Raw genomic sequence first — 14605 nt, 5'->3', positions numbered from 1 at the left:
AAGACTTCGTCGTAGGTCACAAAAGCAATACTGTCAGCAATTCACTGTAAATGCAAAACACTAGGAACAATGCTTTACGATTCTGTAAGACTTTTGGAGACTTTCTGTGCACCATTTGATGCTTGTAGATGGACAGGGTCTGGGTATAAACTACAACTCCTAGCATGTAGTACATGAGTTGGGTCTCACTCCTCCTCCGAACCGGTGTCGTCATCGGGAAGTGACGTCTGAAAGCAGGTGGAGTTAGTATCGTACAATTTTTGACGTTTATTGTTATATTTCTGAACTTTGAAAACGTAAACTGGAAACCTGTTTAACATGACGGTGAGTTTATGTCATACTTGTATCTTATTCATTTTAGTTTATTTAATTACAAGTTTTAAACAACAATACCGCATGCCCATGTGCAACTCGCAAGCAATGCCTGGCTGTGTACTGCTGACAATGTACGACCATTGCTGGCAGCCTGTTGTCTTGCACACATGGAAAAGACTGAGTCAACGTACCGTACATCGTGAGATAAATCTTAAGATTACTCGGATATGTGGCGTGGTGCACACTGACGTCTTCTTTCCATTTGTACCGTGCCGATGTCAGAAGTAAACGTCAAACAGAACATATTTATTTTTTGCTTCCGCCCCAACACCAGCATGCATAAATGCAAAACTCATATTTCAAACTTTAGTATTTTTACCTTCAAAAGATATTATGCGTATTTGTTTATTATTGTAAGGTTTGTCCTTTTTTTCCCACTTTAGGAGCGCAAAGGAACAGCAAAAGTCGACTTCATAAAAAAGATTGAGAAAGAAGTCCAGCAGAAATGGGATGAGGAGAAAGTGTTTGAAGCTGATGCAGCCAGCGGAGGAGAAAGGTGAGTTACTGAAAAGTGTAATGACTAGCGATGCGCATCTCTGCGGCTGTCTGTGGAGACTGACAACTTGAAACTACTTAAGGTTCTGCACAGTTGTAAAAAGTGGGTAAAGCATTTGTTATAGGCAGCCCATATCCGCAATGATAGCCATGCACACAATAGGTTCCTGTCTTAAGATCGGGCCTCCAGGAAACTGCTTGAATAGAGGTCCTGATTTTGTACCCTGAGCTGAACATCTAAACATATCACACACTGCTCAGTCAGACCTTTAAAGTATATGTCTCTCATCAGTTAATCTAAAATGTCTGATCCTTCCTGTCTCTCCACAGTAAGAACAAGTACTTTGTCACATTTCCTTATCCGTACATGAATGGACGTTTGCATCTTGGGCACACGTTCTCACTTTCCAAGTGTGAGGTAAGTAGTTAATAGTTATTAAAAGGTACGTTTTAGAATTCACTGACCAGCGTGCTTAGCCCTGTCATTCATTGGATCTAAATACTGAAGCCGTCAATGCAAGTACATATGTTATAGAGTCAGGAGTGCCTTAAACTGAAGGCATATTGCTTTTATGTGAAGTTTAATGTGCTTGAAAGACACCTGAGCAGTATATTTGGTACAGAACCCCTGTCACTCTAATTTCAGCCACAAGCTGCATACATTTCTCTGTTTAAATATGCAGGACTTGAAGGCATGTCTACAGTTGAAATGTGTTTGGTCATGTTTTAGCACTGACATTTCTCTTTCTGTAGTTTGCAGTGGGATACCAGCGCTTGAAAGGAAAGCATTGTCTCTTTCCCTTCGGATTGCATTGTACTGGGATGCCCATCAAAGTGAGTTGTTTATTTTCTCCTGCTGGTTCCAATGGCTTTATTATTGTATTATCCAAAGACTTTATGTAGGTGTTGCCAGTATTATGGTAATAATTACTTCCTGCAATTATTCTTCAGGCTTGTGCTGACAAGTTGAAGAGAGAGTTGGAACTTTACGGCTGCCCACCACAGTTCCCAGATGAAGAAGAGGAGGAGGAGACTCCAGTTAAGAAAGAGGCAGAGGAAATTGTCATCAAGGACAAAGCAAAAGGCAAGAAGGTATGGCATATCTCACCAAGACACCTGAGTAGAGGTTAATATTTAAAATGTGCCCCAGCACTATGATTTATAAATATATACAATGCTTACTGTTGGGGGGGCGGATCAATCTTTCACATTGAAAGAAGAAAAAAAAGATTAGCAGTTGGCAGTGGTCTTTGAGCTTAGAGTAAGCATGTAAAATGATCTTCCTAAAAACTACCTGTATGAGTGTTTTGCAGAGTCTTGCATGGCATTGCTGATCTGTTTAATGATATTTGCAGAGTAAAGCTGCTGCAAAGTCTGGAGGTGCAAAGTTTCAGTGGGACATCATGAGGTCCTTGGGCCTGTCCGATGAGGAGATTGTCCAGTTTGCTGAGGCTGAATACTGGCTTGGATACTTCCCTCCGCTGGCTGTTCAAGACATGAAGAGCATGGGGGTCAAGGTAATTCGCCACTGACCTATGAGGAGTTAACCACTTAGGAACCACATACTCTTTGTTTCCCCTTTAATCATCCATGGGATTTCATTGCAGGTGGATTGGCGTCGCTCCTTTATTACAACTGATGTCAACCCATTTTATGACTCCTTTGTCAGGTGGCAGTTTGAGAGCCTTAAGGAAAGAAAGAAAATCAAGTTTGGAAAGAGGTAAAAATATCTCTTAATGTAATCCACGTGGAAGTGCCATGAGAATTGAAGTTGGAACAATGCCACTTTGTCACTGTTTTTAATGTTCATTTATTATTTCATCCTAATTATTAATTATGTTTCTGAAATATTCAAAGTTAGCATTTTTTATAATAAACCAGATATATAGAAGATAATAAACCATTTTGTTTTTGTGAAGTGCTTTGAGAAATCTTGTATTTAATCTTTGCAGATATACCATTTATTCACCAAAGGATGGTCAGCCTTGTATGGACCATGACAGACAAACAGGAGAGGTAAGCAGAAGTCTGTAAAGAACCTAATTATAAAAAGGTTGAGTTGTCTTTTTGCTTCACCCATTTGCTCAGTGCAATGATAAGATACATCAATAAGATCTTCCAGGAGCAGACCCAGATCCTTCCTAACTCAAGCAGCTTGTTCTGCATATTTCTCCTGGATTTTAACTGTTAATTTACTTTCTCTTCACAGGGAGTTGGTCCTCAGGAATATACTTTAATTAAAATGAAGATGGTTGAACCCTTTCCTTCAAAGCTAAGGTACTGATGTACACTAATGTGTCAGGGGTTTTTTTTGTTTAAGTTCTGTGATAAACAGCTGAAATAGGCCTTGCCTCGCTAATTTGTCAAGGTGATTATGCCAAAGTAAAGGTGACCTTGCTAAACAAAAGGCACTTTTTGGTTTAGTACTTCAGTGGCTGGATGATAATTAGGTGTTATTAGCTCACTATGAACCACTGAACTCATCTAACTTGTGACCTGCAGAATTGCTGTTTTAATCTTAATTTATTTTATGTTTTGATTAGCGGTCTTAAAGGCAGAGCCATTTATTTGGTAGCTGCTACTCTCAGACCGGAGACCATGTTTGGACAAACAAACTGCTGGGTCAGACCTGACATGAAGTACATTGCCTTTGAGACGGCAAATGGGGACATTTTCATCAGCACTCGGAGATCTGCCAGGAACATGTCCTACCAAGGTTTCACCAAAGAGAACGGGGTGGTACCTTCGGTGATGGAGCTGTTTGGAGAGGTAGAACAAGTCTTTGGCTATATCTTGCTGCATGTCAGCTAACCAATGATTTCAAAGGGTATTTTCAGCTTTGTTTAATAGAATTAGTTGTATGTGGTGGTATCAAATTATTTTTTTCAACTTCTTTTCAGGATATTCTTGGTTGTGCACTAAGTGCTCCTCTGACATCCTACAAAATCATCTATGCTCTGCCAATGCTCACGATTAAGGAAGACAAAGGTACAGTATATGTTGCTTGCCTTGAATTTCATTTAAGTGCTGGGGGTCTATCCGCCAGAAAACACAACATGCGGACTTTGAGAAACATTGTGTAACCCTAACCCTAACAAACACAGAACTGCATTTGCAGTTAAATAATGGTGTAGGTGAGTGTGCTTGTTCCGTGGGACTTTACTGACTCCATTGTTTTTTTCTAGGCACGGGAGTGGTCACTAGTGTTCCCTCTGATGCCCCTGATGATATTGCAGCACTTCGAGATTTGAAAAAGAAACAGGTAACGTGTCCTGTGCTGTAGTAGAATGATCCAATCTTACCAAGTTTTATATTACACACAGTCTGCATCAAAATGTCTACAAATGACCTTTGCTACTTCTGGAAATCTTTTTTTTTCCTCTGAAATATATTTTAAGAAATTCTTATTTACATTCTGGTCAATGCACTGTCCAATCGGAGATTGATATTGGAACTAACCAAAACGACTCTACATATTCACGTTTACTTACACTGCTGTTATGAAAATGAACATTTAGGGAAGCAATGCAAGTGTTTGTTTGTACAACAGACGATACAAGTAGGGGTTCCTGATGTTGTTTATGGGGGTTTCCTTTGCAGGCATTGAGGGAGAAATATGGGATCAAAGATGAGATGGTCCTGCCTTTTGAACCAGTAAGTTTAACTAGGTGTGATTCAATGTAAATACTGTATTCTTGCCATTTAGATAATATGGTATTTCATACAGGCTTAGTACAAGATGTGTTCCTGATTTGTCTTTTTAAAATTGTATTTGTCCTTTGTCTTGTATGCAAAATCCTCATGGAATATACACCACGATAATGTTTTATTTGAATAGTAAGTACAGTATTTTAAATAGAGGTGGTCCCATGAATGGATGTGCTGTTAACCTGGGTCTGTTAATATGTATCCAGGTGCCTATAATTGAAATCCCAGGCTATGGGAATCTGTCTGCTCCCCAAGTGTGTGACGAGCTGAAGATTCAGAGCCAGAACGACAGGGAGAAGCTGGCAGAAGCCAAGGAGATGGTTTACCTCAAGGGATTTTATGAAGGAGTAAGTTTAACTAGTGAATGTGGATATTTGTAAGCATTCCTGAGCATCTTTAGACATTTTGGTTGTGGGTTATATTAAATACCACTATTGCTTTGTTTCCATATACCTGCTCAAGAGCACTGAGATTTGAAATGCTCCAGATCGAACACAGATTCAGTCTGGAACCAAATGTAGTTACAATGGTTTTTGACATTTCTATTACTTTTTATTTGCTTACCATTTTATTGAAGATTATTTGTTAAGTTATTTTACAGTACCCTACTGTGAATATTGTACCCAAACAGGTTTTTGTATTATTAGTGGTCAATGTTTTGTTTTGTTTTGTTTTTTCCTTCAGATAATGCTGGTGGACGGATACAAGGGGCAGAAAGTTCAAGATGTCAAGAAACCAATTCAAAAGAAGATGGTTGATAATGTAAATATGTTGTTTCACTTGATCCATATGATTTGTATTAAATCAAACGGTTACCCGTGAACTGATGTCATCACTGGATATTTCAATAATTCCCTTTTGGATTTTAGATTTCTTTGCATTGACGAATCTGGTATTTTTTGTTATTCAAGTCTTCACTATTATTCTTACTTTAGATACCCAGCTTATGAATTATAGTAATTTACTGGTTTTCATTCAATACTTTTAAGGTAGTTGAACAAATCATTTGAATGTGGTAGTGTAGTCTTTCATGGTATACATACACATTACCCAAATCCTTAAACTTTAAAGGGTGAAGCCTTAATCTACATGGAGCCAGAAAAGCAGGTGATGTCCAGATCAGCAGACGAGTGTGTGGTGGCTCTCTGTGACCAGTGGTAAGCATTCCAGCTTCTCAAAGCCTTTGGCAGTCAAAAGCTTAATTGGAGAAGAGAAGGGTCATTGCTCTTATTGTTGGGGGTTTAATGAGTGCAGAACGCAGCATGACTTCAGTTGGAAATTATTCATAATTACATTTGTTATCAAGTTGATCCCAGGAATCGATTATTAAACCTATTTATTTGTTGGCAGGTACTTGGATTATGGTGACAAGAACTGGAAAGAAGCAGCATCAAACTCTCTGAAATCTCTAGAAACGTGAGTGTAGTTTCAGTTCTGAACACGGCACTAAAACTAAGGAGAGAATTCCTTTAGCTTCCCTTTTTTGTCCCCGTGGTGTTTTCAGGTACCATTTTCTAACTAATCACATTGTGAGTTAACCAGGCCATTGATACATTATGTACTTTTCATTCAATCCAGATTCTGTGATGAGACGAGGAAGAATTTTGAAGCTACACTGGCGTGGCTGCAAGAACATGCCTGCTCCAGGACATATGGCTTGGGTAAGGTGTCTGTGTGTGTGTGTGTGTGTGTATGTGTGTGTATATATATATATATATATATATATATATATATATATATATATATATATATATATATATATATTAGGTCTGTTTGTAGAAATGAACAAAAACATCAGTTGCAAGTCTTTTCCCAGTAATAAAAGGTCAGCTTTGACACTGTATTTTTCCCTATGCATAGCAAGCAACGTAAATGTAGATTCTTCCCATTGCAGGTACTCGATTGCCGTGGGATGAACAGTGGCTGATCGAGTCTCTCTCCGACTCCACGATTTATATGGCCTATTACACAGTGGCTCATCTTCTCCAAGGTGGTGTTCTTAATGGGCAAGCACCATCTCCACTAGGAATCAAGTACGATTTGTTTAAAAAATTAAACTAAAAGAATCTTGAGGCAATGGAGTATTTTCACTTTGGATATAAGAAAATTCAGATTGGCTTTATATATAATATATTTTTTTCCTTCTTTTAAACAGACCAGAGCAGATGACTAAAGAAGTGTGGAATTACATTTTCTTTAAGAATTCTCCCATGCCCACGAGCACAATCCCCAAACAGAGCCTGCAGAAGCTGAGGCAGGAGTTTGAGTACTGGTATCCCGTGGATGTTCGAGTCTCTGGCAAAGATCTTGTACCCAACCACCTCTCCTACTATCTCTACAATCATGTTGCTATGTGGCCCGAGGACAGGTTGGTATCAGTGCTGACGATGGGCACACACGTACACTCCTGCATGTTAACTGTTATATTACTAGTATATTGGTATATTAGCATATTAATGAAATGGATGTCATTTTTTTTAATTTGTTGGGCTAAAAATAGTAAGGATCATTATCTAAAACTACTTCACACCTCCTTGTGCTCCGTCCTTCGGATGAGACGTAAAACCGAAGTCCTATTGTAAGTGCAGCAGCAGTTGTGATGCATACTTTACTAATAGCATTTGCTAAATGACTCCTTAATAATAATACTGTGTATATAGTACATTGTAGGTGACTGTGGAGGCCTTTTTCATTATTATTTTAAATTGCACATTAACTGTTGTGTTTCACCTTTCACTTGCAGTGGAAAGTGGCCTGTAGCAGTAAGAGCCAATGGACATCTTTTACTGAACTCAGAAAAGGTATATTGTTGCTTTTCTTAGCTATTACTTATGTAGGAGCCTTTGAAATCTGTTACTATTCAGAAAGAACAGTAACAGATTATTGATTTTTCTTTTTGTATTTACCAGATGTCAAAATCTACTGGTAACTTTCTCACTTTAAGTGAGGCTGTCAACAAGTTTTCTGCTGATGGTAAGTTATGCTCATGTCTCGTTGGAGTTCTGTCTGAGATTTTAGGAAGTGTAAGTTTCTTGCTATCAAAACTCATTAATGTAACTTGTAAATGTATCATTCAGAACACATTTCTGCTGAGGTTAATTATCACTGTGATGACGAGCATTTTAATTGGTGCTGCTTGCTAGTTTTAGTTGGGCATGTTTTGTGAGCTCACAATGAGTTTGGTTTATCAATGATGGGCTATTTTAACTGTGTTCTATTTGGGTTTTCTCAAACAGAGGGGGCTCCTCAATACATGCCTTCTACATTTCATTAAATACTGAATGTATTTTGGATGAAGGGACACAGTTGGGATTTGTGGGAACTGACATTTTGATAGATTAATAAAAAGCATCAACACATTGTAGACCTTCTCCGTCAAGCAGTGGCACTCCTGCAAACAGTAACTATTTATGAATCTGAAATATTTAACAGATGTTAACTGTGACAAAGAAAAATGTCAAACATACGTTTAGGTGGTTCATTTTGACTTTAACCCAGCCTCAGCAAGTGAAGGTTAAGTGCCAGCTGTCCCTTGTTTCATCCAGGAATGCGGCTGGCTCTTGCCGATGCTGGCGACACTGTGGAGGATGCTAACTTTGTGGAAGCCATGGCCGACGCTGGCATTCTCCGCCTCTACACCTGGGTGGAGTGGGTGAAGGAGATGATCGCCAATCAGGACAGCCTGAGGAGCGGCCCAGCCAACACCTTCAACGACAGAGTTTTTGCCAGGTAGCAAAGCGTGCAGAATGCTGTTATTAATTTGAATACAGTGCTCTTTTGTAAGTCTCATGTGGAGGCTGGGGATCGGGTTGAGACTGTTTGTTTGTTTGTTTATCTGTGTGGTTCAGAGATGAATTACTGTTTTGATTGTCATTTCACTTTGCCTTGTGCAGTGAAATGAACGCCGGCATTATCAAAACTGATCAGCATTATGAGAAGATGATGTTTAAAGAAGCTCTGAAAGCTGGATTCTTTGAATTTCAGGTATTTCTTTCTTTAATGAATTCAATGCAATTTGTATTTACCAATGTATTTTAATTGTACAGTATTATACAGGATAAGCAGTTACATGTATACAAACACTAATGTATTCAATTACCAGCCATCCTGACAAAAGAGCATTTTAAGCAGGATCCTGTAAACGTCATTGAGTTGATATAGAAAATAATGTTAATATGTACATGCACGTTTTTTGCACTATTTACACACAGTTGTATTAGTACAATCAAAACAGTCTTGGGGTATATACAGTAACCCTTTTGAAACTATGAAATGATTCGTATATTTTACTGTTACCATTGTGATGGCGGTCAAATGTACGTGCACATGTTGTAATTAATTGTAATTAATTATAGGAGGCTGTGTGGTTCAGTGGTTAAAGAAAAGGGCTTGTAACCAGAAGGTCCCCGGTTCAAATCCCGGCTCAGCCACTGACTCATTGTGTGACCCTGAGCAAGTCACTTAACCTCCTTGTGCTCCGTCTTTCGGGTGAGACGTAATTGTAAGTGACTCTGCAGCTGATGCATAGTTCACACACCCGAGTCTCTGTAAGTCGCCTTGGATAAAGGCGTCTGCTAAATAAACAAATAATAAATAATAATAATTGCCACATAGTAATGCGTCTTTATATTGTAGGCAGCGAAGGACAAGTACCGTGAACTTGCTATTGAAGGAATGCATAAGGACTTAGTGTTCCAGTTTATTGAAAATCAAACTCTGCTGCTGGCACCTATCTGCCCTCACCTGTGTGAATACACCTGGTCTCTGCTTGGAAAGGTAAGAGTAATAGGGCATGGCAGTGCATATATTACTTACATTAACTTACCGCCTCCTATTATTAACAGTGGTTGTCTATGTACCTCTATGTTTTTGGTTTTAAATATAGATGGTAGCTTTATTTTGCAGTCCTTGAAAACCATCAGCTTGACAAATCGTTCTGGAAGGAGCAACATAATGAAGTGCCCCAGCGCTGTACTGCCAGTGCTTCTGTTTCAGCCCAACAGTAATATATCGCTTGGTCTTCCTCCCAGACGGGCTCTCTAATGAAAGCCTCCTGGCCTGTTTCTGGCCCAGTTGATGAGATCCTGATCCGGTCCTCTCAGTATCTAATGGAAACTGCCCATGATCTGCGGCTGCGCTTGAAAGGCTACATGGCTCCTGCCAAGGGAAAGGTAACGAAGGGCAAACTCTGTCGGTCACTTGCAACAGTGTGTGAAATCCTATTGGATCGTACTCTTGCTTAAACTCTTTTCAGCCTGGTTTTACAATTTTTCAGCAATGGATATATTGTCCTTTTTTACAAATCTGCAGTCAAATGTGACTTTAGGACAGCTTTAATGTAACAGAGTACAGCTACATTACAGCAAACAATCTTACTTTTAAGGATGATAAGTGTTTATCTCACTGTATATTTTAAAGATGGCAAAATCTAAAGATGCATTTTATTTACACAAGTATTCAAGGTGGCTATGCCTATAGTATAACATGATTGCAAATGAGACCGCAAAGGAAAATGTAGGATTGTTTTTTCTTGGCTTTGGTGAAATGAAGTCGTTTTTGTTATGTAACTAAACAGAAAGGAGATAATAAACCACAGCAGAAACCATCCCACTGCACCACGTATGTGGCCAAGAACTACCCACCCTGGCAGCACACCACCCTGACCCTGCTGCGGAAACACTACAAGGAAAGTACTCTTCACGCCTCCATTCATTTCAAGAGTTTTTATCAAGCTCTTTAAACTTTGTGTTGTTTGTCCTTGAATTACTATAGCTAAGGGCAAATTGTTAGGTGATGTTTTAACTGATTTATTATATATATTTTTTTTACCTTTTAGGCAAACAACGGACAGCTTCCAGAGAATAAGGTGATTGCCAGTGAACTCAGTGCTTTGCCCGAGCTGAAGAAGTACATGAAGAGGTTGATGCCTTTTGTAGCAATGATTAAGGTGAAGTTCTGTGCTTTTTCAAAGATTATAGTAAAGAAAATTTAAAAATGCAAAAACTAAGGCTGGGTCTGGTTTTTTTTTTTTTGTTCTGCAGGAAAACCTGGAGAAGAACGGAGCTCGGGTCTTAGACCTTGAACTGGAGTTTGATGAACGTGCTGTCTTGTTGGAGAACATAGTTTATTTGACAAACTCACTTGAGGTAATTGACATTGTTGTATTGATCTGATACATGTTGCTATATTGTTGTTCTGGTCATTATTATGGTGGTGGTGGTTGTTATTAGAGCTGCTCAAACTGATTTATTCGGATCGAGCTCTCCACAGAAATCAGGTGCTGAAAATCGGGTGACTGTCATTGGTGCTGATTGGTCTGATTTTACCAGTGAAAGTGAAGGAAGTAAAGAAACAGCTACTTGGAATTCTGTTGCTTGCTGTGGAACAGTATTCCACACAAATCCAGAGATTGCAAGCACCAGATTTATGGGGAGAGGCCAATCCGAATAATCAGTTTGTGCAGCATGAATTATTATTAACCACATTTTTAAAAGAAACCTAGGAATATATTATATATTAAACGTCAAATACTGCATTACATTGCAAACAAGTGTGACCTGTTCTTGCAGTTGGACCAGATAGATGTGATTTTTGCATCCGAGGCAGATGATAAAGTGAAGGAGGAGTGCTGTCCTGGAAAACCATACTCTGTCTTCAGATCTGAGGTAAGAGCAGCACTCTGTGTAGAACATTTTTTCATGTATTATCAATTGCTGTTTTTATTTAACATATACTAAAAAGAACACACAGATCTACCAGTGTCAGGATTATGTTTGTGTCGTGATGAATTCTGTCTTATTTCAAACACAAGTTGTGGTTTAAAACTGAATTGTTTTGTGGTTTACGATCCTAATCCTGCAGAGTTATTTCAACATGGTCCCATGGAAAAAATACCGAAGCCTGATTTACTGTATGTAGGCTTGGTACTATGTTGGTGGATGTAAGTTGTTGTAAATGTTAACACTACACCATGCCATGCTAGAGAAAGTACATTTTAATTGAAACATATTCAAAACGCTTAAATGAGATTTTCTTCAAAATTTGTTCTCGTGCAGAAAATAACAAAAAGAAGAAGAAAAAACACATTGTTGGTGACCTGTATCCTCTTGTATCCGACAGCCTGGTGTTTCTGTGTTCTTGGTGAATCCCCAGCCTGCAAATGGGTATTTCTCCTCCAAGATTGACGTCCGGCAGGGTGATACCAAGGACAGCATTATCAGACGGCTGATGAAAGTGGAAAGAGCTATTAAAGGTGGGGAGGTGGGGAGGTGGGGGGGGTGGGGGTGGGGGTGGGGGGGAGGAGGAGGAGGAGGAGGAGGAGGAGGAGAACATTGACTTGAGCGAAGTCACAGTAATATACTGTATGTTATATAGCAAATAACTTCATCTATTTGTAACCATTTATGAACATTTCATTGGTTTTTCCTACCATACAGACTATATAATTATTTCACCTAGCTCCAATACCGACGTTGTCCTGTATAAACGAACTGTTTCACTGCCACATTCTTGCCACAGACCATACCCATGATATCATTTCTTTTTCACATATCCTTTTTTACTTCATGTTTAAAACCCTTTCCATCAGAGATGCCATTCTCCTTCCTTTGAGTACACACTTGCTCCCCTGCATTTCTAGATTGATAGGTCTGCAATACCGTGTGAGAACAGTTTTCATTTTCAACGTTGCAGACTTGCAGAGAGTGAAGCTGATGCGATATGAGGACCCGGTGCTTGGACCCCGCAGAGTGCCAGTACTTGGGAAAGAAGAGCAAGGAAAGAAGGTCATCTCTGAGAAATCTACCTTCCACATAGATCTTAATGCCAAGAAGGTTCACATTGCTGATAATGGGCTAAAGGTGGACATTGGAGACACTCTAGTTTACCTGGTTCAGTAATCATGGTAAATGGTATACAGTTTGGGCCTGGTGACAGTGAGAAAGGGGGTGGTGAATGGTTAGGATTATGGATGATAGAGGTACGTGCAATAGAAATCCGCAAATCAGAAGGGCAGAATCTTGAGGGAAAGGGAGTCTAAAAAGGTCTTGAAATCTTCAGGTTTTCGAAGAAACTTGGAGGTTTTTGTTTTTGATGGTTAAAAAGCCATAGTGCGAGTCATTTCCATGGAAAATCCACACTTGTGCATTTCTGTTCCCCCTTATCTTCCTGTTTTCAGTGTTCTGAACACAGGCAGATAAGTCATGTGGCTTTTTATTAATGGCAAACGTCAAGTTTACAGGTCCTTGGATTCTGAAAGTGTGGTCTTACATCTTGTGCCTCACGCTAGTATGATATGTGTTCCCACTGTACACACAATATTAAGATGACTACATCCTTGTTTAAAAAATATAAACATGAAAACATGTAAAAGGGCTTACCCTGTTCTATTAAAAGTAATACAATACAATCCCTGGCTATTTTCTGTCTTAACTATAATGTAACGCATTGTTTATGCTTGCAAATGGCGTTTCTTCACACTGTACTAATTAACTGTACCATTTGGATTGTAGTTAACATAATAAAAAAGTTTTAAAGCATTGGCTTATTTTGTCAAATTTGAAATCCTGTTTTGTTTTTCGGGCAGGCGTTGTTGGTGCCGTAAAAGGAGATGATATCTGGTGCCTGGTATAACACTTATGTTTATACAAAATAACTAGCAAATAAAAAAAGGTGTTTTGACATGATAATACTGTATATACTATGTTTTGCATGTTCCAAATTTCCAATAATTACCAGCTATTTGGGGCCAACTAATGAAGGTAAGCTAGTATAAATTGCAGCAGAGGCCTTTTGATCTGAATTGTTCCTGGGACAGCTTTAGAAAGAGAACGTGTTATCTGCTGCTGCCATATATAGGACCAGCTCAGCTTGGAAGCTGCTATCTCTTCTACCACATCCTTCTAGGGGACATTATCAGTATATTTCTTTTAGGGCTTCTATGCGTTTTCTGTTCTATGCTGAAACTTTTAGGTGGTCTTACTTGCTTACCTCTCTGGAGTTGTAACAAAGTAAGTTAAAGTCTTCTATTGTGAAAAAGGAGGTTTGCGATTTTCAGCTTGGTCATAATTGACTAAAGCATGTCAAATTGAAATGCCTTTGCTAAATGTATATTATGGTTAATAACAATAACTATTGTGTGAATTGTGTGTATTTATTTATTTATTTATCTATCTATCTATCAATTAAACTGAATGGGTTTTTAATTGTTAACAAAGACATGACAGAACTACCTGTAGTCACGCAGCCTGGTCTTGGTGTCACCACGACAACTGTGACCACCATCACTCAGACTGGGGGAGATTGGAGTACGGGCCTCTTTGACTTCTGCAGTGACAAGACTGTGAGTTTTTACACTGGTCTCTGTTTTTCCTATAGTATAGGCTGTGTCTGCTTTCTGTTATAAAACATATGGTCAGGTTTCCTTCCAACTCTTCTGAAGTGTGTTGGTGTGAAATGGGGCTGTCTTAGTAAACATCTCTGCATTTTTAGAATAGCCCCATGTGTTTGCCAATGAGTAGGTACTGTGGCACTGAAATAGACTGAGAAGTCGCCACTTGTTTTTGTGCTTTGTACCAATCGCTGTAAACAAATAGCAGGCATTAGTATTACTAAGATTTTAATTAACCAGACAACCATCTCACTGAGAAGAATCCTCTTGTTTCAAGAACATCCTATACATTTCCAAGATGCAGACTTACAAAAGCAGTCCGCAGTTACATGCAGGCATCAAACAAAGTAGCATGAGATTACTGCCATTACTGTACAATGTCAAGGCATGATTTTAAGTTTGGTCTTTGTTTTTAGGTGTCGGTACCATGTGTCCTGCCTGTTTAGAACTGAACCTCTCTCATCAGTATGGGGAGTGCTTGTGTCTGCCGCTGCTCCCCGGATCTACGTTTGCACTGCGTGTTGGCATTCGAGAAAAATACAAAATACGGGTATGATTTCATATTCTGTCCTGCTTTGTGCCCAGAGGGAACTTCATTACAAAGCACCCCAGATTCACTCTAGAGACTAACACACCATA

General features: G+C 39.1%; 1 protein-coding gene across 2 annotated transcripts; it reads left to right on the top strand.

The window, feature by feature from the left end:
- The first annotated feature begins 179 nt into the window (after positions 1 to 179).
- On the top strand, positions 180 to 13115 carry LOC117431142 (leucine--tRNA ligase, cytoplasmic-like). Of its 2 annotated transcripts, XM_058996321.1 has the most exons (32): positions 496 to 599; positions 759 to 871; positions 1201 to 1288; positions 1624 to 1704; positions 1822 to 1962; positions 2226 to 2387; positions 2478 to 2590; positions 2823 to 2886; positions 3080 to 3147; positions 3414 to 3639; positions 3771 to 3858; positions 4056 to 4132; positions 4471 to 4524; positions 4785 to 4925; positions 5263 to 5340; positions 5650 to 5735; positions 5929 to 5994; positions 6157 to 6239; positions 6473 to 6611; positions 6734 to 6946; positions 7322 to 7379; positions 7488 to 7551; positions 8124 to 8307; positions 8472 to 8562; positions 9214 to 9354; positions 9609 to 9749; positions 10154 to 10262; positions 10413 to 10525; positions 10620 to 10724; positions 11148 to 11243; positions 11698 to 11830; positions 12271 to 13115. In XM_058996321.1, exons 1-32 carry the CDS (start codon positions 591 to 593, stop codon positions 12474 to 12476), a joined length of 3531 nt encoding a protein of 1176 aa, XP_058852304.1. In that variant the 5' UTR covers positions 496 to 590; the 3' UTR covers positions 12477 to 13115. The 2 variants fall into 2 exon arrangements, with proteins under 2 accessions (XP_058852303.1, XP_058852304.1); XM_058996320.1 differs by lacking the exons at positions 496 to 599; positions 10620 to 10724; positions 11148 to 11243; positions 11698 to 11830; positions 12271 to 13115 and adding an exon at positions 180 to 324 and having other exon boundaries at positions 10154 to 10485.
- Positions 13116 to 14605: the final 1490 nt, after the last annotated feature.

Source organism: Acipenser ruthenus, chromosome 22 (assembly GCF_902713425.1).
Source record: "Acipenser ruthenus chromosome 22, fAciRut3.2 maternal haplotype, whole genome shotgun sequence".
NCBI lineage: Eukaryota > Metazoa > Chordata > Actinopteri > Acipenseriformes > Acipenseridae > Acipenser > Acipenser ruthenus.
This window is presented reverse-complemented; position numbering and strand designations above follow the sequence as displayed.

What these genes read in the sequence shown, in the direction of transcription:
- LOC117431142 (XM_058996321.1), top strand. An exon ending in GTACTGGGATGCCCATCAAA is followed by an intron (nt 1,705 to 1,821) that starts GTGAGTTGTTTA and finishes ATTATTCTTCAG; the next exon opens with GCTTGTGCTGACAAGTTGAA. An exon ending in TGATGGAGCTGTTTGGAGAG is followed by an intron (nt 3,640 to 3,770) that starts GTAGAACAAGTC and finishes ACTTCTTTTCAG; the next exon opens with GATATTCTTGGTTGTGCACT.